The sequence below is a fragment of the Venturia canescens genome, chromosome 2 (genome assembly GCF_019457755.1).
Source record: "Venturia canescens isolate UGA chromosome 2, ASM1945775v1, whole genome shotgun sequence".
NCBI lineage: Eukaryota > Metazoa > Arthropoda > Insecta > Hymenoptera > Ichneumonidae > Venturia > Venturia canescens.
Window position 1 is genome coordinate 294,558 of NC_057422.1, and position 23,164 is coordinate 317,721.

General features: G+C 43.3%; 2 protein-coding genes across 3 annotated transcripts in view; one reads left to right on the forward strand and one right to left on the reverse strand.

Moving 5' to 3' along the window:
- Window positions 1-23,164, forward strand: part of Naa15-16 (N-alpha-acetyltransferase 15/16) — a 29,801-nt gene that overhangs the window by 3,117 nt on the left and 3,520 nt on the right. Inside the window, exons 9-10 of the mRNA XM_043412285.1 lie at window positions 22,717-22,910; window positions 23,038-23,146. Of these exons, the coding sequence (XP_043268220.1) occupies window positions 22,717-22,910; window positions 23,038-23,146 (303 nt within the window). The remainder of the gene's footprint in view (window positions 1-22,716; window positions 22,911-23,037; window positions 23,147-23,164) is intronic.
- Window positions 5-14,496, reverse strand: LOC122406685 (dual specificity protein kinase splA). 2 transcript variants are annotated; one of them, XM_043412282.1, is made up of 2 exons: window positions 13,914-14,496; window positions 5-4,420 (listed from the first exon to the last, which is right to left on the reverse strand). In XM_043412282.1, the coding sequence occupies exon 2, from the start codon at window positions 4,409-4,411 to the stop codon at window positions 623-625; it is 3,789 nt and encodes a 1,262-aa protein (XP_043268217.1). In that variant the 5' UTR covers window positions 4,412-4,420; window positions 13,914-14,496; the 3' UTR covers window positions 5-622. The 2 variants fall into 2 exon arrangements, with proteins under 2 accessions (XP_043268217.1, XP_043268218.1); XM_043412283.1 differs by lacking the exon at window positions 13,914-14,496 and adding an exon at window positions 11,764-11,779.

The following is a 23,164-nucleotide window of genomic DNA, read 5'->3' on the forward strand; positions in this document are numbered from 1 at the left end:
TAAGTTATTGAACTTTGCATCCGACGATTTTTTTTAAGTTTTATTTATCGTTCCAGTCTCGAATAAATTCTGTTTTTCTTTTTATTTGGCTCTGCGCGCATCTGAATTCACCGCTCGATTATAATAGCAAAATAATAATAAAATGACGAATAATAGTATGACGTTTAGAATGAATTTGCTCAAGCGAAATGCGCTTGACAACTATCTATGCCGGATCCCAGGATAGATCCTGGATTAAGTTATGAAAAGCTCTGACCCTCCTCACGCTTTTATAACACAAGTTTAAGACCATTAATCACAGACAATCAGCAAACACACTAGAGTCGATAAAGCGCGCGCCCCCCCCCCCCCCCCCCCTCTCCGTGTTTCCATTGGTTACGCAGCAAGTTCTTAATATCGCTATATATAATTAATTATTTAAGCATTCGATGGAGAAAATTACGCACTATTGAATTGGTCACATCTCGTATATACAGTCAATAAATATTCTTTGTGCACTTGGCGCTGCCACAGCGATCGCTCGTATGACATCCGTGATTGCATACGCGCGTATGTGTGTATATTAATTCACAATGGCATCTCGCAATTGCCGTTTTTCTGGGTTTACAAATTCAGGTTAGGTTCAAGAGCTTCGGGTGCCTCGTCGCCTCTGCCTCGAAAACCTTGAGATCCCTGGTCTTGGATAGAGATATCCCTCACCGTTCTCATCTCGCCTCTGAGTTATCGCTTGCGGTGTGAGAAAGTAAAAGTGGCCACTGTCTCCCGGTAGTTTGTAAGCAAAGTAGGAAGCTTTTTCCCCGCCGTTGTTGTTGTTGTTGTTGTTGTTGTTGTTGTTGTTGTTGTTGTTGTTGTTGACGGCGGCAACGGTTTCCCGCAAAACCGAGGGATCTATGTATTCGGCGTCGGGATTGATGGGAGGCTTTGGATCTCGATAATTAACGTCAATGTCATCGCGAAGGGACGGGAGCGATGGTCTTGCGGAGGTTGCGTACGTTCTCGAAGTATCCGGCCTTGAACGAGTCAATGGGAGAAAATTTGTTGGAGGAGCTGATGCGATTCGATCGAATTGCTGCTGCTGTCGTCTTGGCAGCACATTTGCTCTACCAATGTATTCTTGATTATCGAGTTGGGTGTGATGTTGTCGATAATGGGAGGGAATGAGCGAGGGTTGCTTGCGGACAGATTTCTCATTGGGCTCGAAACCTGGTATCCATTCGCTGTCAGGGTTGAACGACGGCAATGGATTCTCGTAATTGACTCGGGTATCAGACTCGAGAGAATGAGGTTTTTCCTGGGGTTGGTGACCGTAATGTACTTTGACCCGTGGTATCTTGGCACGAGGAGGAGCGGAAGCGGGAATTGCCGGTGCGACACCCGAACTCGATCCTTCCTCGTAATCATTGGAGAGATAATAAGATTCAACTTGCGTATAACGAGGTCGATCGGTAACGACGAGTCTCGAATCGGTATAGTCATTGATCGGCGTCGTACCGGGCAAACTTTCAACTCTGATCTTTTTGCCGAAATTGGTAAAATATTCTCGCGTAACCTCATCCAACAGTTGATCATCGTTTTTCGTATAGTAAACCTGATGGGGATTCGTGGTCGTATCCTCATCATTCGTTCGTGATCCCGTTGTTCCGGTGTACGAAACGATAGGTCGTTGCAATCCGTTTGGATCTTCGTATCGAGTATTCCGAGCATCCGAACTTGTATCTCGTTCGTCTTCGAGCTTCCTTTCCTCGTAATCGTACACCGGCTGCTGGTTATTGGCTCTCGCGTACGACCACTCGTCGAACGGTAGTCGCGTTGATGCGATTCGTTTCTCGTTGTAATAACTCGAACGTGGATTTTCACTCTCGTAATTATCGTATTTTTTCTCCTTTCGTTTCAAATAATCCGCCGATTCATAGCTGTATTGATAGATCGCTTTTGGCTCGGTGGCTCGATCATAATCGTAACGATAACCTTCGTGCGAGACACCCGGCAGACTCGTTGTTCTCGTAGTTGTCGCGTACAACGTTCGCGGACTCTGTAAATCTTCCAAATTCGACGTCGTATGCGGACGCGTACGAGCGGTGGTAATCACCTCATCGTCGTAGTACGAGGGCGAAACGTCCCCGAGGATTCGTGAATTCTTGAGTTTACCGCTCGATAAACCTGAATTTATAGCCGGAGCTTCGGAATTTATTGAATTATAATAACGGAGAGTCGTTTTTTCGAGAGGCCTCGCATCAACCGTGTCCAACGGTCGTTCAGTCGTTTGAGTAGTCCGCACCGGCCCAAGGTGGCCGTCATCATCGAAACGAGACTGTTGGTTTTCTTCTTCTTCCCCTTTGGCTCGATTCCTTTGTTGGTGGGATTGGCGGAGATCGATCTGTTGTTGCAACCTGTAGTACAGAGAAGGGGGAGTTTCGGTAGTCGCGCGATAATAGATCTTTGGGTTCGGCGTTGTTTCTTCCTCGTTGACCTCTTCGTAAAAATAATAGGAGGCTTGATGCGGCCTCCGAGTCCCGCCTCGTTCTTTCCCCGTCGGGGACGGAGTAACCTCGTTGATCTCGATAGGTCGGTCGATCGTCGAAGGCGTCGAGCTCGAGTAATAACTGACGAGAGGAACGGGTTTGCTGCTGACACTGGCAACCCATCGGGTCTTTGATTTGATAGTTGTCTCATCGATTTTCGAACCGCCGGTCACAGAGTTTTCTTTTCCCGTGTACGATTCCGTACTTTCGATGCCAGACCTTTCCTTACCGTTGACCGAAATTTTTCTAACAAGTTGTTCTATCCTTTCCGGCTCGGCGTATAATTTTTTCGAGTTGGACCGGAGCGTGGTACTCTTGTATTTAATACCACTGAGATGTCTCATATTTAAAGATGAAGAATTTTGAGATCCCCCCGTCGTATATTTCGTCGTTGTCGCTGAGGGGCTCTTGTACACTTTTGGAAGTGACTTACGAGTTGGATAATATGTTCGATCGGTTCCCGTTGAAAGAGAGGACGCCGCGTCAGGTCGAGGCTTCGTATATTTCGTTCGCAATGTCTGCTGCTTCGTCGACGTCTTTACATCGACCTCCAATTTGGAGAAAAAGTCTGGCGGGGGTGGAAGTATTATACCTGGAACGAGCGGCCCCGGTGGTACCGGAGTCGAATTTTCCTGTTTGTAGATAAAACTGTACGGGGCCGGATAGTATATCGATTGATCCTCTTCGTCGTAGTCGGAGCGATTGCCGGGTGGTACGACGAATACCGCACCCGGTGGAAGGGATGGATAAAACGGCCCGATAATACCAGCGTTCCGGGGGGGTGGTACGTGGCCGGACTTGATATTTCTATGCTGATTCTTGTCGCCGATTGCGGTGGCATTGCCGCTGAGACGTTTCTTCTCTTGGCCGTGCGGATCCTCCGTGGCGATTCCTCGATCCCCGTCCGCTGCGTTTTCTCCCGGTAAAAGTTTTTCAGTCGAGTTCCCAGGCGTCTCGAATGATTCGTCCTCGTGACAAGCCGCGATCGCGGAGCAAGAGGTACCATTGACGACGACGAGGATCCGTACCGGTCCGTTTTCAGTGAGTTGTACCGGAAAGGGGGGCGGTACTTTCGGGTTTGGGGGTATTTTGACCTGCCTCTTTGGCGCTTTGTAATCGTCGATCGGTAACGAGTCGTCCGCGTTTGTCGAAAGTCGGTTCGCATCGTTGTCATGCTCGGGAAAGTTACCGCCCCGTAATACGAGCACGTGATCTTCGGCGAGCCATATGTCATCCTCTTCCAAGCCACCGAGATTTTTCGCATTGTCCTTGGGTACTTCGGGATTCGAGAGGTAACTTATTATACCCGGTCTCTTGGCCCTCGAAGGGTATATCTCATTCTGTATAAGTCCGTATTTGCCCTCTTTTACCTGTTGCGAAAGGCTCTTCTTCTCGTCGTCCTCCTCTCCCCCCCCGCCCCTCGTCTCATCCTTCTTTGATTTTTTCTCCTTGCCGTTACCGGCCGAGGATACGAGCAGATCCTCTTCTTCCCACCACCTCCCCTCGTCCGTTTCTTCATTCCTATTTTCCCTCGTATCCTTTCTCGTTTCTTCTCCTCGCTCGAGCAATGACGCGCTCTTGGCTCTTGTACCCGTATCGAACCACCTCATGTGACCACCGACCAGTCTGTGGCTCATTTTCTTCTCCGTTGGACCCATCTCGAACTCTTGACTCTCCTCGAACCTCAATGAATTTGGACTCGAGTGATCCAGCGATCTGGTACTACTTTGCCGACGCTCGCTAGTCCCGTCGTCGTCGGCCGCCTCCCCGATCGAGTGACGTCTGCGCCTTTCTACGGACATACTCGTTGCTACGTTCACCGCAAATATTGTCAAAACAATCACGAGAAACGTTTCCGTCGACGCGAAACTTGTACGGTGACGAGCCATTGCCTATATCTGTAACAAATAATCAAATGAAAATATGGAGCTTTAATTTTTCCAAAAGTATTCGAACGTTCAAAATCTTCGGGGACGCGTGTTCAAAGTTTCCGAGAGTGGCATAACTCGGCGTGGAATGCGGCATTAAACTTGGCGCACCCGAGCGTGGGTGCTTTCACGCAACGTTTCATACAGCTTTCACCGACTCGATGCGCAAGTTTCGGAGAGCTTCGTTCGTTATATTCGTATCGTTATAATCGATCCCCGGGACTGATTTATCGCGCGAAACATCGATCTTTTGCCGCGCGACTCATATTCGCTCAAATGTTCATTATATATAGCATACTCGGTTGAGCTTTAACGAAACGCATCGTAGTTTTATTTCATATCAAACTTTTATTTGTTTGGTAAATCCGGGCACGAATAGAGCGAGACGAAAAGCGGTTCGATTCGTCTTTATTTGGAGCTGTACTTGTATATAGAGAATTATGAACGAATTGGATCTCCTGGTATTGGAATCAACGGAATGCCTCGATAGTTACGGGGCCGGCCCGGTGCCACGCCTTTCCCTCGATAGCGACGGCAAAATCAGCCGCCGCGGAGTAAAATCAACGTTGGTGAACGTTCGTCGACAAATATTCACGGGTCAAATCGAGTAAGAACCAAGACATAATGACGCGAGCGAGCGCACGTTTTTGCACTCGTGATGCATTCGCTCCGCTGTCGACACGAGGAATGAATACACGCGCGCTACGTCCGCCTATATCCAGCCGTTTCGAGAACGCGACAATTTCGCAGTCATCGTAGTACACGCCCAATATTACGCGAAAGTCACGGAGGAGCCTCTTGGAAACTCGCACTCGAATCGATTTGAAAAAAAAAAAAAAAAAAAAAAAAAAAACAAATTTGCTTTAAATTCAAAAATGTTTTAATCATTATGAACAATGATTGGCGGCATTCCATAATGCGATATGTATATAGGTGATCTCCAATGATTTTTTGCGTCCTCGCGGTCGTTGAATATCGAGAACTCCTTGAAAAAACGAATCGCGGAAAAGTATAACGCGAAGGTAGAAAGTGTATCGTAGCTGGGGCGTTACTCGTCGGCTCTCGGTTTAAATAAAATAATTTGCGGTGGAAAAAAATTTTTCTACCGTGGCGCTCGCTCGCGAAATTTCTCCACTCTTGTGCCTTCATCATAAACATTCGCGAATCGATGTTCTTTTAATTCTTAGAACAATAATTGAATAGGCAGCCCTTGAAAAAAATAGTATCGTAATAGGAACGTATTTATCAACGATCGTTCGTTAGATTCTATCGAACGTGAGATACGCGTGACTCGAGAGTAACGATTCGTTCACGCCGAGGGGGGGAGCCTATGGGCTGTCTCTCACGCCTACAGCCACCCGCTCGTTCGCTCCAGCCCACCAAGGACGCGAGAAAATATTTCAAAAAATCGGTTGTAACTTTGTTGAAACCTCATTTAAATGAGAAGGGTGGCGAATGGGGGAAGCACCGAATTGAGTATAAGTTGAGCTGGTAAATGTATCGGGCTTCCAGAACGAGTTTTGCCGGTCGTTCATTCATAACTACCCTCAATATTTTCGCATAAGCGCCTAATCCGCTGACGACTAACGCGAGTTTGAAGCGCGCGTTATGTCCAACAACGGGAGGCTTCCGATGATTTGCGGATCGAAAGAAGAAAGTATCCGTACCTCTTCATTGTATTCTTAACTGCGCGTTATTATCATATTGCGATCATCATTGTATCGAGAAGCGTATCGGCGGTGCCAACCTATTCGTCATCGTCCAAGTAACCGATCCAATGAAAATTTTCCATTTCATTTCAGCCATTTCACCTCGATTCTCTCACGACTGTCTCACGGCAACTCGATATCGCTCGTACTCTCGTATACGGATACGCGGGCGGGGGGCCTCCGTTACGTTTGTTTCGCTTTGTTGTTCTCCTTCCCCGGGTAGTTCTATAACCGAGCCAAGAGTCATACTTCTGCGGCCCGCGCGCGCTCGGGCGCTCTCGTTGCCCCGAAGAAATATTGGTAAAGGCGCTTGCAAAATATCTCACAAATGCTATTTCGCTACGGTGGCAACACCTCGTGTACGAACCCGCGTCGCGAGAGAAACGTTGAGCATTTCTCTCGACACATTGCTCCGGCACCACGAGCGAGAGGACCGAAAATATTCGCGATTTTGAGGCTGCGCACATGAAATACAATTTTTCGATAGTCGAGCACGACGCTATACATTTCTTTCGGAATTTCTCGCACAGTTTCATTTTTTCTCCTTCTCGTTGGTTATTGAATCATTGTCGGGCGCCCTATAAGCTTAGTCATTAATCTTTTGTCCCGGTGTTATTGGCTAAGAGTATTTTTTTTATTTATCTCGTATCCTCGCAAACGCTCCGGGAATAATTACTTTCGTCATCGAGAGCGAGTTCGCTCGATATAGGTTAAAGATTTAAACCCGATCGGGCCAGGCGTTTTGAAGTTTCGAAGGCTTTTTTTCGTAGACGCATTGTTCACTCTCGCGCGGTTCGGTATCCAATCCAAATAATGCAACACCGTGTAGACCATTCGTGCGTTGACTAACCATAACGTATTTAAATAATCGTCCACGCACCGGGAGGCGTTACGTTTAGCCTTGGACCTTGACTATACTTCAGGTCCATAGAGAATCAGAGGTGTAGCTACAGGCTGATGAGGACAAACGGGCGTTACCCTCCGACTCGAGATTCGGATATGGCGGCAGCACGTGCGTCGTTGAAATTGTATATACACGGTGAAAGGCCGCGCTGGTGACCCGCTACTCCACTCGCCTCAGTCGCGGCCAGGGTGTGTCCGTATAGTTTAAACTCTCGAGTTTCGACACTTGCTTATTTCACTGGTTCACGTGCCTCCGACTGCATCGTAAACACTATTTCCTAAAACACCCTACGATTCGAAAATTCAACTCTTTTTTTCTCTTCTTCTTCTCGAAGCAAGTCACCAAGTCGTGGAGCGAGTTGAAAAAGGACCGATTGACCCGGATGAGAGACTTCTCGAGAGTACACCGACGCACTCATGAATTACGTTCTATATACTACGCCCATGCGATTATCGATAGTTGTTGGAGCTGTGACATCTTGACGCTTATTTGCCAACTAATTCTTTCATCAGTATCGATCCAATTAGATTTATTTAGCTCGGCCACACTCAAAATTTATTCGGGCAAGTCGTTCATTACGCGCTTCGGTCGCTACATTTTCCTCATTCTTACGTGATTTCTGTATATACTCGATGATCGCACGCGCTCGAATGTTACGAATTTGATTCTTCGAAATTCGTAATTCATCGAGAAATACGTAGTCATAATTTTAGCGATTGTAATAGGAACAAATCTGGGTCCTTTCATTCTATTTGGATCATCAGTTTTTTTGTTTTATTGTTCGCGGAACCTCGTTGAGCGAGCGCGGTTATAAAGAGATTCTACAATACGCCCGCACCGAGCCGATTTACCGTTAACCAGCGAGTTCCGCTTATATTATACAATTCTATCATAACTTTCGCCATCGGATGCGTTACACTTTCGTCGTTCTGGCTATTCGCCGTTCGGCAACCATCGGGAGGCGGAGGGTCTCGGCACCCGCGCTATTCCTAATTCACAACGCGCATTTTTCATGATTTTTACCGATTGTACCAAGTGTACCAAGCGTGAGTCATGCACAGGATTCGCAGCACAGGTACGAGAGTCAAAGAAACGTTTAAACATTTAAACTCGAGTTTTATTGTTGCGACGACGACACGCGGTAACAGTTGTTGATCCATCATCCACCCGACAAAATATATGTATGAATTTATGTGACGCAGTTATTTCCACTCACGCATAAGAATATTACGAAAATTTTGACAAATTGTGCTACGAAGCAATGAGATAGCGGTTCGAACATTGTATTCCCGATTCAATGTCTTTTCTTTTCTTTTTTTATCCTACGGATAATAAAATAATCGGGGGGAGGTGTGGAGCATAAGGCAAATGGAGCGATTCGAATTTGACAAAAATAGACGGATGATGGTGGTGGTGGTGGTAATAATAATTATTATAATAACAATATCAATAGATAAAGAGAAGAACACCGTGGTTGAGCGAGAATATATTATATGTATGTATATATATATAGAGAGAGAGAGAGAAAGAGATTAAACGGTTGGATGGTGGTACGAAAAGAGAGCGTGAAACTCGTAAACTCGAGGATACAAGTTCTAAGTGGCGCGAAATACCTTGGCATTGACCGGTTTGCTCCGAGACGAGGCAATGCGCTTATGTTTTATTGCATAATGTTTGCTCGTCTCGTTCCTCATCCCGATAAGCACCTCGCTTGCGACGAGAATCCAAAGAACTATCTTGATCTAAAACCAAGATAGGCTCTAGGATCGAGTCGGAGGAAAGTAAAAGAGAAAAAAAATGCTACTCGTGTTTTTCAGACCGAATGCTCGCTGTCTCTTGTGCCTATTCAAAGAGATTGGGGGGTACGCAGGGTAGCAATTATCTCGCGACTTTTTACGAAAAAATTGAATAATTCTTGGTGTTTTGCGGCTCGAGGTCACTATCCAAATTATTGTCTAACTCCATGCGCATCACAGTGGAATTGTATAGTGATATTATATAATCAGCTCATTAACCTTGCGGCTCGGAATGAAACTTTCATTGGACAATGCTCGGAGGGCGTCGCGACGTTCCACCGTATATATACTGAGTGTACCTTCGGGTGGTCAACTCTCGCTCGCTCCTTGTTATTACTTTTCTCTCACTATTTTTCACTGTTTTTTTAATCATCAAATTCTCTGCAAAACATCACAAGCATGATGACTCCTGCATGCTTGTTGGCCTCAACCGCTTGTCGCTCTTGAAACGTCGTATTTTCTTTGGGTGTTGTTGTCAACCCTATTGCGCTTCGAGACCACTCGAAACGAAATTTCTATACGCCCGCTCATTTATAGGGGAACATGGGGCAAAGTGGCCACCCACTTTTTTGGGGCATTTTTGAATTCTGGGGCAAAGTGGCCACTCACGCAATTCCGATTTCTGGCGGGGCACAGAATCAGTGAGAATTCTATGTTTTTTTTAGAAATTGATAGCTATTTGAGGCAGAGGGTGAGAATCATTTTGCGAATTACTGATAAATGTCTATTTTATTTTAATTGACAAAAATCGTACTTATAATGGACTTCATCTTCATCAACACCTGCACACAAGGTGTGCGCCCATTTTAGGCATGTTTCGCAGCGAATTCAATCTTTGGAGGAATGCGAATAAAGTTGATCGCAGAAAATACACGCAACGTCCGCCGCAGATAAGAATTTTTCTTTTTTGATGATCTCTTTTTTCTTACTCACTAGATTTGCGCGATACGACAGACTCGTGACAATGGCGGTTTTCCCACGATTTGCCCCCGATAAGAACGGGCTTTTGCCACTGGTAATGGCAAAATTTATCCAAGTATTCCGACTAATTTTTTTTTCATCCCATCGAAGGAGGGTACCTACTATGCCTCGTTTCTTTTCGGTTTATCGCGGCCTTCAATGTTCCATGCGGGAACAGTCTATTACAACGTCTATTTAACCAGAAGTGACAATTATCGATTTTCACCGCATTTGAGAGGATGGCCACTTTGCCCCAAAAAATTTTCTCGACCAAATGAGGAAAAAGAGGATGAACAAAGAGTTTTAAGACTCAACAATGGTCGAAAGATCATTTATTATCTGATAAAGTGGGCTGGATATTCATTTTCGGCATGAACAAAAATTTGGCAAAATTTATCGAAGTATTCTGACTAATTTTTTTTTTCATCCCATCGAAGGAGGGTTCGTACTATGCCTCGTTTCTTTTCGTTTTATCGCATCCTTCAATGTTCCATGCGAGAACAGTCAATTCCAACGTCTATTTAACCAGAAGTGACAATTATCGATTTTCATCGCATTTGAGGGGGTGGCCACTTTGCCCCAAAAATTTTTTTTTTTTCAAAATTCGAGCAATAAGGAGGTGGAATCAGTTTGGGGACATAAAAATAAGTAAATGACCATGTGCTACCCGACAAAACTCGTTAAATTCCTTAAGTGGGCCACTTTGCCCCATACTCCCCTACTAATATCGCAAATTCATCATTCATTCGTCGACGAAATTCAAAACGCTAATAAAACGAGCATTGTCCTTCACTGACGGAATTATATAGATTCTATGTTATAACGTACACGAAGAGAAAATTTCACTAAAAACTACTATGGTGCCATAGAAGTAGGGTTCTATATCATAATATTTATTAATTCTTACGTACATACATAGAAATTTTTTGTGAAGCGACTCGATGAAAATTGATGTGTGACGTCAAAATAAATACATCGGTACACATGTAATTCTGTTATTTACCATAGTAAATTTCTAAACACTTTGGCGTATTATCGATGCTTGTGTTCGAGCTCCTCAAATTTTACTATGTTCAACTGTAAATTTCAATTGTGAAAACAGTACTAAGCATAGTAAAACGGTATAATAATTCTACTTGACGCAGATCATCATTGAGTCAACATAAATTTTACAACGTTTCCTTGGTGAACTATGTAGGAAAAAATGGCACAGCTTAAACCTTTGTCACAGCAAAATAGGCAATTTAAAAATTTTCATTCAGAATTGACTTGGAAATTACAATGTTTTTGGTAAAAACCTCCAAAATGGGCGATATAGAACCCCAATACCATGGCAGCATATTAATTCTTACTATTTTTTTCTCTCCGTGTATCAACGATTCGCGTCTTTTTCCTCAGGGCACGTTCGCATATTCCCTACTAAGATCCGGAAATATGATCAGTGTTAGAAAGGTTCGCGTCATTGCCAAATCATTCTTTGTAGAAGTTAATCGCTTAAAAGAGAGAGAGACCCCTGAACAATCATTATCACGAAATTCGGTCCGTTTGAAAATAAATCGAGGCGGATGACAGGTCGCAGCACCGCATGCTTCGTTGGCATTATTTGAATATTTATCCAAAATTTTTTTATACGCGTACACGTTCACTCTTTTTCAAAACTCGTTGAAATGTTTCCGGAAGAAAAGAAATCGGGCCCATTGATAATCGCAGGCCGATTCTGGGTGAAATGATTGGTCCGTATGTACCAAGAGGATCGGCATTTTCCGCGCGTATGCGAATGCATTTTTTTCGATCCTCGCCCTGTCCCTCTCGCGCGCGTATTAATTTGCAATATTTTTCTTTCCGATTAACCTATCTAATTTACCATTTATTATTCATTTTTTTCCCATTCATCCTCTCGTCAACCACTCAATAGGTTCATTTCATTTTTTCTTTCGCACTTACCTACCGGAGGATTCATCAAATTGTTGGTTGACAAACGTTCCAATGAAATTTATAACAATTCGAGAATATAATTATTGAAGTAACGCATCGCGTGTGATCAACTCGGTCGACAGTTTCAGATTTTGAGGTTTCCAGTTTATCAGATTTTCTACCTTATAGAATCACTCGATTATAGAGGGTACACTTTCACCGGTATCTCGCGAACCCGCTTTCCTTCGTATATTCGCTTGTATTAATTGATTTTTCGAGCATACTTTGCTCGCGTTCCTTCAATTCTTTCGGACAAGAGGAGAGTAGATGGAAAAAAAAAAAAAAAAAAAAAAATAGAAAATGTCAAGGAGAGGCGAGTCGCGTTCTCCGTGATAAGTTGAAGCGCTTTTCCCTTTCGACCGATCAAATCATAATTATCGTATGATATATATTTTACTTATTTATTCCCTATAAGAGTACGATGCTAGATCATCCGATTCGAAGGTTTACCCGACTCCACAGAAGCCACGTGTACGTCTTTCTTACTTTCTTACTTGCTTGATCCCTCGATAGCGGCGACATTCGCTATGATAGCGAAAGCAATTATACAAAACGATCATTTATCCGCGGAATGGCAATTCATAGGGAAGGAAATGAGGCTATACCGCTCGTAGTACCCGATCGAAGAGAACTATATAATTAGTCTAATCTCTCAGATATCCAGCGATGAATTAAGAACCTCGCGGATATCTTTCAAAGTGAGCGAACAAGAAAAAACGATGAAAAAAATTTCGGGGATGTAGCGTGCTCTCGAGCTCGAGCGGAAATTCAAACTTTCACGGAACTACTATTCATGAGAGGAGGAAGGGATTGGAATAACATTGGATTTAAACATGTTTATATAAATATTAACGTATATGTTTGTGCGGTGTGAACCGATAAACGCGCTGCATGCGGGCATTGATGGGTATTTAAAAAAACAGCAGCATCGTGCTCGAGCTCACAAAAAAACTGTCAATCGCGTCGACTCAGGCTGTGGAGAGTGGACTATATAAATACGGTCTCTAAATTCCTCATCGCGTAGCCCCGCGATAGCTTCGATATTAAATGGGCCAAAAAGTTTCGAACGCGCGTGCGGCTGCGGTGGTATGAGGAGGGAGAAAAATTCCAACGGATGAATCAATTAATCAAGTATTCACGCTCAATAATTCAGGCTGTTTCACACGTCGGGCATTCAACGCCTGGCTGAATTAACTTTTGCCGGATACGATGCGGAATAAAAGGAGAAACGAAAAATCGCGAAGATCGGCTTTTGTTGCAAACGGCAATACGACCGTGTACGTACAACATTCGTATCGTTCCAAGTATTTTCAAAAATCCGCATAGGATCGATTATACGTACCGACTAATAGTAAATTTTGACTAGTCTGTATATGTAAGCGGCAAGAGAAAAAAAATTAAAATTGGAACATTCGGATCCGTTATCTCTTTCTCGAGCGTATACTCGTCGTCGAAAATATATTATATATTTTGTCATACGAGAATGAGGTTTTAACATCACGATAAGCAGATCCACAACTACGTGCCATTATTTCAAAACAATATCAATATTGACGAACTTTTTCATAATCTCAACAGCTTTGGAACGCTCGCTACCACACGATTTTTATACCAACGAGAGGTTTCGAGGTTCGCGCTCAAACGGTCCGGGTTAACTCGAAAATTTAGGATTTATCAATAACGACTCTTTTGCTTCTCGCTCGTCGTACACGTATCTCCCTTCCGCGAGTCGTTACGATTGATCGGCTCCGGACACACCGGTAAATGCATAAATCAACGGATATACGCTATAGATATATTAGCAATGAGCCGTTTGCACGACTTTCACCGGTACATATAATACCGTTAGGCGTGTAAAATTACTGCGTGATCGGAACCGACTATGAAAAATGCACTCGCCAGGCGACAACGACTAATGAAATAAAACAATATATATATATTAATAGCAATCGTGCTGAGAATTTCGTAATTTTATTTATACGTTCGTGTATAAGTCAACAATAAGCCGTGATGCGGCAAGCAGAAAAAATATTGTACCGATTCGTTGAAAAAAAAAAGAAGCCGATGGGTTTGGATCTTGATCGAGTATCGCGGCAAAATAAAAACGTAAAATCACTCACGATGAAAAGATAAATATTCAACGCTGTCTCCAGAGGGAGAAAAAGATGTCGTATTTTTTTCTCTCTCCCTCTCGTCAAAACGTTGCTTCAGCCGCACTGATATTTCTTGCTTTCTTTTCATATATTATTATGATATTATTTATTTATTTTGCGTAAACCACATAAATCCTTTGCACAACCTATTTCCGGTATTTCGACGATTTTTTCCTATCTTTTATTTCACTCGTATTGCAAACACGTTGGCCGATCGTGAAAAAACATGGAGATGAAAATTTTAAACGATCGCCGCGATCAGTAGCAAGCTCGAGCAATATCATTGTTGCTGCTTCTCAACTCGCCGATCAATCATGTTGTAACCGGTCGTTACATCCGATATCGTGCCTCTTCCCGGTGCCGGATTCAATTATTTATCCCCTTTTACCCCAATTGTCCGTCGGCCGTGATTCTAAATATTCATATAGTACGTATCACGCGTATGTCATTCAAACGAATTGAATCGCGGAGAGAGACGCACAGAGAGAGAGAGAGAGAGGGAGAGACTCCGTCCTGGTATCGTGATATACCGAGTTCTCGCTTTAAACTGCTGCGTTATCCCTCGTGTCTGCACATTCGCTTCTCGATAAATCCGTACCTCCACTTGCCCCCACTCGAACATCGCGACCGCTGTCTCCGCGTTCGCCGCGCGACGTTCTCCGCTCTCAAATCCCTTTCCACTTTGATATCAATGACGCTGCCGCACCAATCCCTATTTTCGCCAAATATGCCCCATATTACACGCGTATTTTCCATTATCATCCGCATGTTAATTACAAGTATTTTCTTTCTCTCTCACTCTCATACGCCTGGAGACGCTTTGTATTTCACGCGATTACTCCGCCCGTACGGTGAGAAGGAACCAAGCGGCAAGTGCATCGTGGCACGTGCTTTGCCAACTTTCCACTGGAATTATTTCGGATAACTTGAACGTTGAACGTTCAACTCATGATTGCCCCTATATCGTTATATATTTGCGTAATGCGTACTAGATTTGTTAACCCCTGTAATAGACGCAAATTGGTTCGTCTCGATCGTTCATGAACAATCAAGGGAACCTGCTTCTCTTCTTCTTCTTCTTCTTCTTCTTGTCCGTAATGCAATGTCGCGGGCTCCGCGCCAACTCTTCTTCCACAAAGTTATCCACATTGAATTAGCCTGCCGATTTTTTCGGCAGGGTTTCGGGAACTTGACCAGCAATGTTCCGCCACCTCCGCTCGAACCACGCGGTCATTGCGAGTCCTAGCAATACGAATAAATAGTCAACTCGCATGACCGAAATGAATCGTTTGTACTTTTGCGGAAACGGTTACATTTTCATGGCTTCTGCATGAATATTGATCGTTCGAGATTTATTGTCAGTTTTGAATCTCTGAAACTATATGGCAGAACGTGTACAAAAATATAAACTCCATCATATAACAGGAGATGACGCTCTCGGAAATGATTAGTTAATGACCTTTGATCCTCCTCGTTGTCCTTGTGTCGCTCGCGCCGCTGCACGGCTATATAATGATTCTCCGATTTCCCTTCGTTCATTCATCTGTTTTTTTGCAACGATAATTGACTCATCCGAGAGCAAGGTGGTTGCCTTCTCACCGCCGCAAGTTTCTCCGGGCGACGAGGCTGCTGCTCTTCTATGTAATAAATATCAATCGCGGGATCCCGAGAAACATTCGTGATTCTAGAAGCTATGCTCGAGCGACGTTGGTGAACGTGTCATCTCTCGTAGAACACGTACCATCTTTATTTCTGGCTCGAAAGATTCATTGGAAAACTCCTTGACGCAGCGAAATAAGAATGATTGTACTCTTATTATCGTTGTTTTGGTCTACCCGCGGGTACATTTTTCTTTTCCCTTCCCGCTCCATTCAAACGGTGAAAAAAAAGTGGCAAATGAATAAAAATACGGTAAAAAAGTAAAAAGACCAAAGTATAAAAGTGTGCGTCATTGTTTTCGCTACGCGCGTCAACGTGGTTTCTCCGGCATGCGTAAAAAAAGGTAAAAGTTTCATTGTAGCTCGGTCGATTCTGCGTGTGAAAACGGCTGGGGGGGGGGGGGGGGGGGGTCACTTTGACTTTTCCGTCCTTTGTTTCTTCGTTTGCCACTGCGATACGAGAGGGTACCACCTAAGCGAAAGTACAGCAGTAGCAGCACCAGCGGCAGCAGGAGAGAGGAGCAAGTGCTGGGAGCCCGGTCTGTATCGCGGCTGGGCCATGACTTTTTTCTCCATCAAATAATTAGTCGCATCACGAGAGTCGAGTCACGGCAACATTCTCACTTCTGGTAGCCTTCGCGAGTCCTGGGAACTGGAGCGAGAGGTCGCGCGCCAACCGCGCTGAGCCTGCTGAGCGCGCGCCCGCAAAGTGTCTTCCCAGTTGTTTCAAGATCACGGTAAAGGGCTATAATCTCGCTGAGCAATCTTTTTTTTTTTATTATTACCGCGCGCGATTGTAAAACTATACCTCTCCGTTAAAGCTACGCGTCTGCGCTCCTGCGAAGCTCTCACGCGGGAAAGCAATCTCCTTTATTTGATCCCGTTGTCGTTGTGACTTTTGTGCATCGTAAGAAACACACGGATTTGTGGATTCTTATCGCGTCCAGGACGCAAGAAACTACGTGGTCGTGCGTGCGATGCAATCGCGAACAAGAAATTATGGAAAAACCGCGGGTCGGCCAACTTATTGATCGATGCCTTTCCGCATCGATTATCAATATTGTTATTCACTTACTTCGTATAACGACCGCACAAATGTAGAAATGAAAGAAGATTGAAATGAAGATTTTTGAAAACTCGAGACTATGAACCAGCTCCAACACCAACTTGTTCATCATATTTGTTTGTTATTATTCAAAGCCCGTTCAAGATTTCACAACTGCCGCGGTAGTAGAAGCTCCCCTACTCCCCCTATTTCACGATGCGGGAATCTCTCTTTTCATATCGTGAAAAGAGATTATAAGGAGATACTATGGCGTTGCAATTTTATTTCACTCTCAACGAGAATAAACTTTCCACCGTACGAAGAAGAGGCCATCGGACTCTTCCGAGTCACATGCGGGAGACGCGCGCATTCTCATGTGAAATTAGAAATTGTCCCTCACCTCCGCCATTAAGGATCCTCCGAGTGACAGAGAGAGGATAGGAGTTCTCTCGTGGTCTCAATTTTTCATGCGGTACAATGACCTTGTATAAGGGACACGCTACGTTGGCAGGAATAAAGTATAAGAATCGCCTCTATGTGCCGCGTTTCAACGCTCGGCAACGCGACGTTGGCGAAAGTGTCGCGCGCGCGCGCGAAGCGTTAGAGCAGCCTTTGGATAAACGCGCGTTTCACGTGACTCGCTTCTATAAAACCGCCCCTTCATCCGCAATCTCGGCCGCGCGTCAACTCTTATTATTTCATTCTCCAAAATTAATTCCTATCCTCGCGTATTCAAATTTTCTTTCTATACTGAAATTCGGTTTGGATAAAACCTTACTTTTGCTTACATTTCATTCTTATCGCCAACATTTTTTTTTTTCTATTGCTCCAACATTACAGAGCCGTGACTCCGACTTGAGGTACGCATATATTTATTTATTCCGTCGTACAAGGCTTCCCTTTCGGACGCTGCTTCATCATCCTTCCGTTGTTTTATTATATTATGTCGAAGCGTGACAAAATTAACGAGCAAAGGTGAATTTTTAGTAGTATCTCGTGGTTTTTGGGTTATCGTTGCGCTCTCGCTTGTTACGGTTTTCTTCGTTGAGACGGAGCACGGCTAGCTTTCTTGTCCGAAAAGGTGTGCTCGATGCAACGTTTCCTTCAGCAAAATGGAAATTCTTCTTCCCTTTCGGTAGTCGTCGCATCTCCGCGGCGGCGTCTCCTTTCTCCTACTTTTATACGTCTCCGACGTAACAACAATGATAATAACAATGAACTGAAACGCACTCACGGTTATCAGCATTTATTTCGCTTAAAACGCCATGTAACGCCCGCGGCGTAACGAAACTCTAACGCGTAATAATTCTACTTTCTTCGAGCATTAATACTGCTCCTCTTCTGAATTTATTCACGAATCGTATTACTCGTATTGCATGCGCTTCTATTGAATTTACAAAAACGACCCAGGAGGAGCTCACGCGAAAATAAAAGCAGAAGGCTCCTTCTTCGCTAACGGTGAACGCTGAAATGCGCAAAACGACATTTTTCCCCTTTGAAAAATAACAATCTACATCCGAAACGAATTGCAACTTGCAGACTTTATTCAGAGTCCGCAGAAAGCAAATAATGATCTTGATCGTTATCTTTCTTTTTCTCCAACGCTGTGAGCGCGAAATAACGTCGCGCTCTCTTTTTTTTTATATATATATAAATCAATCCCACCAAATCAAAAACTTCGCCTGTTTGTTCTCAATCGTTTTGAGAAGAAAAAAAAAAAGTTTACCAAAGCCTTTCCGTAGCGTGCGCCGAATTGTGTTTTATATACGGGGAATAAGCGGCGGGGTAAACGATGCTCTTGTGCGCGTTTCAATTCGCATTTTCCTTTCGTACAACATCTATAACGTAAATCTGGTGTTGGCCCGTTGCTTGGTGCGACGCGCTCTGCGAGTCAAGCGCGCACGCCTTACTTCTGTCACGGGCGCTCTCTCGTACCGATTTCACACGCACGCGTAACGGCGGGAGTGGCTCGGTAAATTTTGCGATTTTCATTGAATATCATTATAATAAACCTCTCAAACATTTTCGGTATTAGATACAATTTTACCCTTTTTTATTCGGGCGGTATCCAACCTTTTTCATAAAAAATCATCAATCATCGATCAATCATATATATCCAATGGATTCCACCTGCTTCTTCGTACACGCCTCATTTATAATATGAGTCTGATTTTCACCGTTTCGCGCTGACTAGCCATACGTGACGAAACTGGATGAATGTTTACTCTCTCAATCGTTTTACTTATCGTCGTGTCCTCGCGCAAAACTCTGCCAAGTCTCGTGCTCGAGGCCTTTGCGCTTAGACTCGTACCGTATCTTATTCCAGCTTGAATTTTCCGGAAACTGAGCCATTCCTCATCCAAGAAGCCCAGCAAATTCAGGATAAAACCAACAACACTGAAGATTAATGGAAAGAAAAAAAAAAAACAAATAGAAAATAGCGATTTTCGTACGATGCCCCGAGATTTTTCCCCATACACGCTCTGTGTTGACTCCCCAGCTGTTTATTTTACAATTTGACAATTTTTTTTTTCATTTGCAACGGTCAAGGCGATTTGAGTTATTCTGATGAACGCGCGATGGGGGGACTCGAGCTTGTTCTTGGAATTAGAACGATAATTGGAGTTTGCAGGGTCAATTATTATTCCTTTTATTTTTTTATTATTTCTCAGCCCGACAATTATCTCGAGGAATCAGTTTGACTCTCCGCGCGTAATATATGAACGTCCCTGCATTTGAAATGGCTGAAAGAAATATTGAAAACCTTGGTTCAACCGCGCAAGGATCGTTTGGCAGTATATAAAAAAACCCGTTGTGCCTTGAGTCACGTTTGAGTACGTTTCATCGTGGGCTGAAATAACATTAGATCGGCGATCGCGCAGGATCACCATATTTATGAGGTATATTTTGCTTGCGGTGGAATATCGATGCGACTCGGCCCTTAATTATGCTTATAGCGAATTTAATAATATTGTCATTATACGCATGACAAAGCGTTGACACGAATAAATATAATCGGTGCACCGCAAACGAGGCCATTATATTTTACATGTTCCAAGCATTTTTTCATATTCGTTATATCACACATTTGTTCGCGGTTGTAAGATTAAGAAAAAATAACTAAATAAAATCATGCGGCAGATGATGGGTTGAGCAAAACAAAAAGAAAAAAAAAACGATCAAATTGTCCAAACGGTCGTGATCGCACAAGACGAATGCAAATGTATTCCTCGCGTTTTTCCATCGACCGATTGTTATTGCTGTTTGCAAATCATCGGCCCACGTTATTTTGTCCGTTTTAAATCAATCGCTCGTCAACTTCCGCCTTTACTTATTTATTCATTATAGCCGTTATAATGGGCGGCGAAACAATCCTTCCAAGAAAAGCGTCAATTGCTCAATCTTTCTTATATATATGCGGCCGAGCCTCGCGTCGTATGTGCCGTGAAAAACTCGGTGCCTGTATACGATACGAAATCATACGAAGGCGAACGATCATGCGACATTTTACAAAGACGGATTGTGAGAAATAGGATCATACGCTGACACTGTGATACGCAAACATCAATGATCCCTCCCCCGGACATCCTATATATCGTCGGTTATATTAAGAATATCTTACCACGATTTTTTTTCAAAAATCAGCATCGATCTATCTTTGTTCGTGCATATTTTTTTTGGCGAAGATCCCTTAACCTTTATCAACGACGGTGATTATAGCTGCAACAGCGGTAAAACATGTTGCGTTATTCGTTATTTTCATCTCCGTTTTGTATAAGCTTTAATAACTGCATTCGCGACACAAGAGCGCTTCACCATTCATTGGATGGCCTTGCCGGTTGACACTCTTCGCTGTTCGCGGGACTCTATATTATATTCTCTATATTAGCCGCTGTCGCCACACCGCCGCACCGCCGCCTCACTTTGCTCTCGAGACTTGCGCAAGTTATCATTATTTTGGAACTTGGTTATAAGATATCTCCTAGGATGCATTTTTAGTCTAATCGTTTGATGATAACTCTCGATTGAAAAAAAAAAACGTTCGCTCCCAGATTAAAATAATTTTTTTCGGAAATGAAGCAAAGAAAGCCGAGGTTGTAACGAGAGTGACGCGCATCGGAAGAACGGAGAGCGGAAAATTCGTTCCGTATTGAGGTGTCGCACGTACCCCTCTATATAGACGGCCGTCGATTGGTAGCTATATCTTTTATGTATAATCGATGACCGATTATCTCACAAATCTCCCATGGCGTATCCTTATAACGATTCGTAAATAATACATTGATTCGTCTGACATTGTTCTTCATGTAAAACTATTTTATACCTTTGCCACATACGCGCGGTTCTTTCTCGTTACGTATAGTACATCAAAAGATAGATCAATAGATCTCTTTCGAAGCACTCCTTCGCTAGCTCGATTAATCGAGTTATCGAGTATGCGTTAAATTTTTAATCCATCTTTGGATATACAAATATTTTTTTCTACAAATTTTCACACTGCGGGGCTGCAACGCGGTAACGAAATGTCTCGTCAAAACGGACACAAGGGACTTGAAGGGAAAAATAAAAATTGATCAATTTGTTTTAGCGGAGGCAACGTCCGTGTTCCGACCTCTCTGAAACGTGGAATCCCCGTGTTTATATTCCATTCGGCTCATAAAATAATGAGCCGAGAATAAGTTATAACTGGTCCCGATAAGTTGACTTTCTAATAAAACAACGCACTCCTTCTGTGTTTCACGCGTGCATATTACCAGTACACTGTGAAAAGTTACATAAAATTCCGTGTGTCAAGTAGAATTTTATATTGAGAAAAATTGGCGTTTGGAAAAGTGAAAACAAAAAAAAAGGTTCAACGAGAACCGCCTCTGATGTAAATATTGAGCGATCAAGCTGATCTTTCATCAGTTTGGGTTTGTTTCAACGATTCGCGAAAGAGAAAGAGAGAGAAAGGAGGTTCGCATATCGATCGAGTGTAGCGATAAAGTTTGACAAAGCATACTTTTGAGATGGTTGATTCATGAAAGAGCCGAGGAAGATTACCATTTGCGTCTCCGGTAGATTGAGAATTCTATTTGAATGCTCTTGTTGCTCCGTGCTCCGCACATTTGTGGAACGCAAAGGCGTGTATAAGGCCCATTTGGTCAAGGATACGAAAATGTATACCGAAATAAATCTCGATTGTTGTGCGAGAATTGAATTTTATAATTTCGGAATTTCATCAATATTCCGAGTTGTATTATGAGTGATAAGTTCCGCCGCATAGGCATTATTATCATAGTTTGCCCATGGCGTCGATTTTTCAAGTTCGAACGTAACGACAAATCGTCGTATCTCGTAGATGGATCTCGGCGCATGCCCCGGACGTTCAGAGCGCCATCTTTTCAAACCTAGGGCGTTGAGATGATTCCACGGCTTTAGACTTTGGACTATCGTACGTGTAATTTGCTCGGCGAGAGCTTGGAATCCTTACGCATCTTTTTGTTTCCTCGAAAAATTTATAATTATAAAAACATATCGTTTCACCGAAAAATTTGATTTATCATAAAAATAAATAACGCTCAGTTGGACACAAAAGATACGGGATGTATTTTTTTTTTTTCTTTTTTTTTACGTAACGTGACAAGTAGCCGGGAAACTTTGTTGAAAGATTTAGGAATTCGCCGAAGCAACTGGCCAGGCCAACGCGCTATTTACGTATGAAATTTACTGAGCATGCGAGACGAGACCAGCGCGAATTATTTCAGTGCTTCGTAATAATGCATTCAATATTCCTTTTACATAATTAGAAAGTGCGCCTGATTTTTCAGCGTTATAGTAAAAAGAAATTGAACTGCCCGCGGTGTTATTCAGAAGCTCGCTAATTCTACCGAACCGAACCATATGTCGCAACACTAATGCAATATTCTTCTTCCTTTTGTTTTTCTCATTTGTCATTTGAAAAATTACAAAAAAAAGGAAGAGAAGATTTTTCGTTCGGGATAAGAAAAAATTGTATTGTCTAGCTCTAGCGGATTAATTGACGATCCGGATATGACTAAACGAATGATATTTTGTTATTTGGTAGAAAATTTAGCACCCTCGGAATTGAAGAAACTGAGAAACAAGCAAAGAAAACAGCGCAGGAAGGCCGAACTGGAGAGGCAACAGGCTGCGCAAGCTCAAGAGAAAAGGGAACAACACAACAAGTCACGGCAGCAGGCTGATCCTGACTTCGAACAACCCACTCTCGACGAACTTATACCGGAAAAACTGGAAAGGGTATGCCGAAAAAATAGTTACAATATATATTCTCTGATGATAAATGCATGCTTCCGTATATAGAACGAAAATGAATATTTTGGGGAGAAATATTTAATTTATGTACAAACGCGTGGTCGTTGAACAGGTCGACGATCCGTTGGAACAGGCAATTAAGTTTTTGCAGCCTCTGCAGAATCTTGCATCGGACAGAATCGAGACGCATCTGACGGCTTTCGAGATATACATTCGTAAACGTGAGTCGATCGATTGTA

Coding starts and splice junctions, on each gene's coding strand:
- LOC122406685 (XM_043412282.1), bottom strand. CDS start 4,411: ATGGCTCGTCACCGTACAAGTTTCGCGTCGACGGAAACGTTTCTCGTG.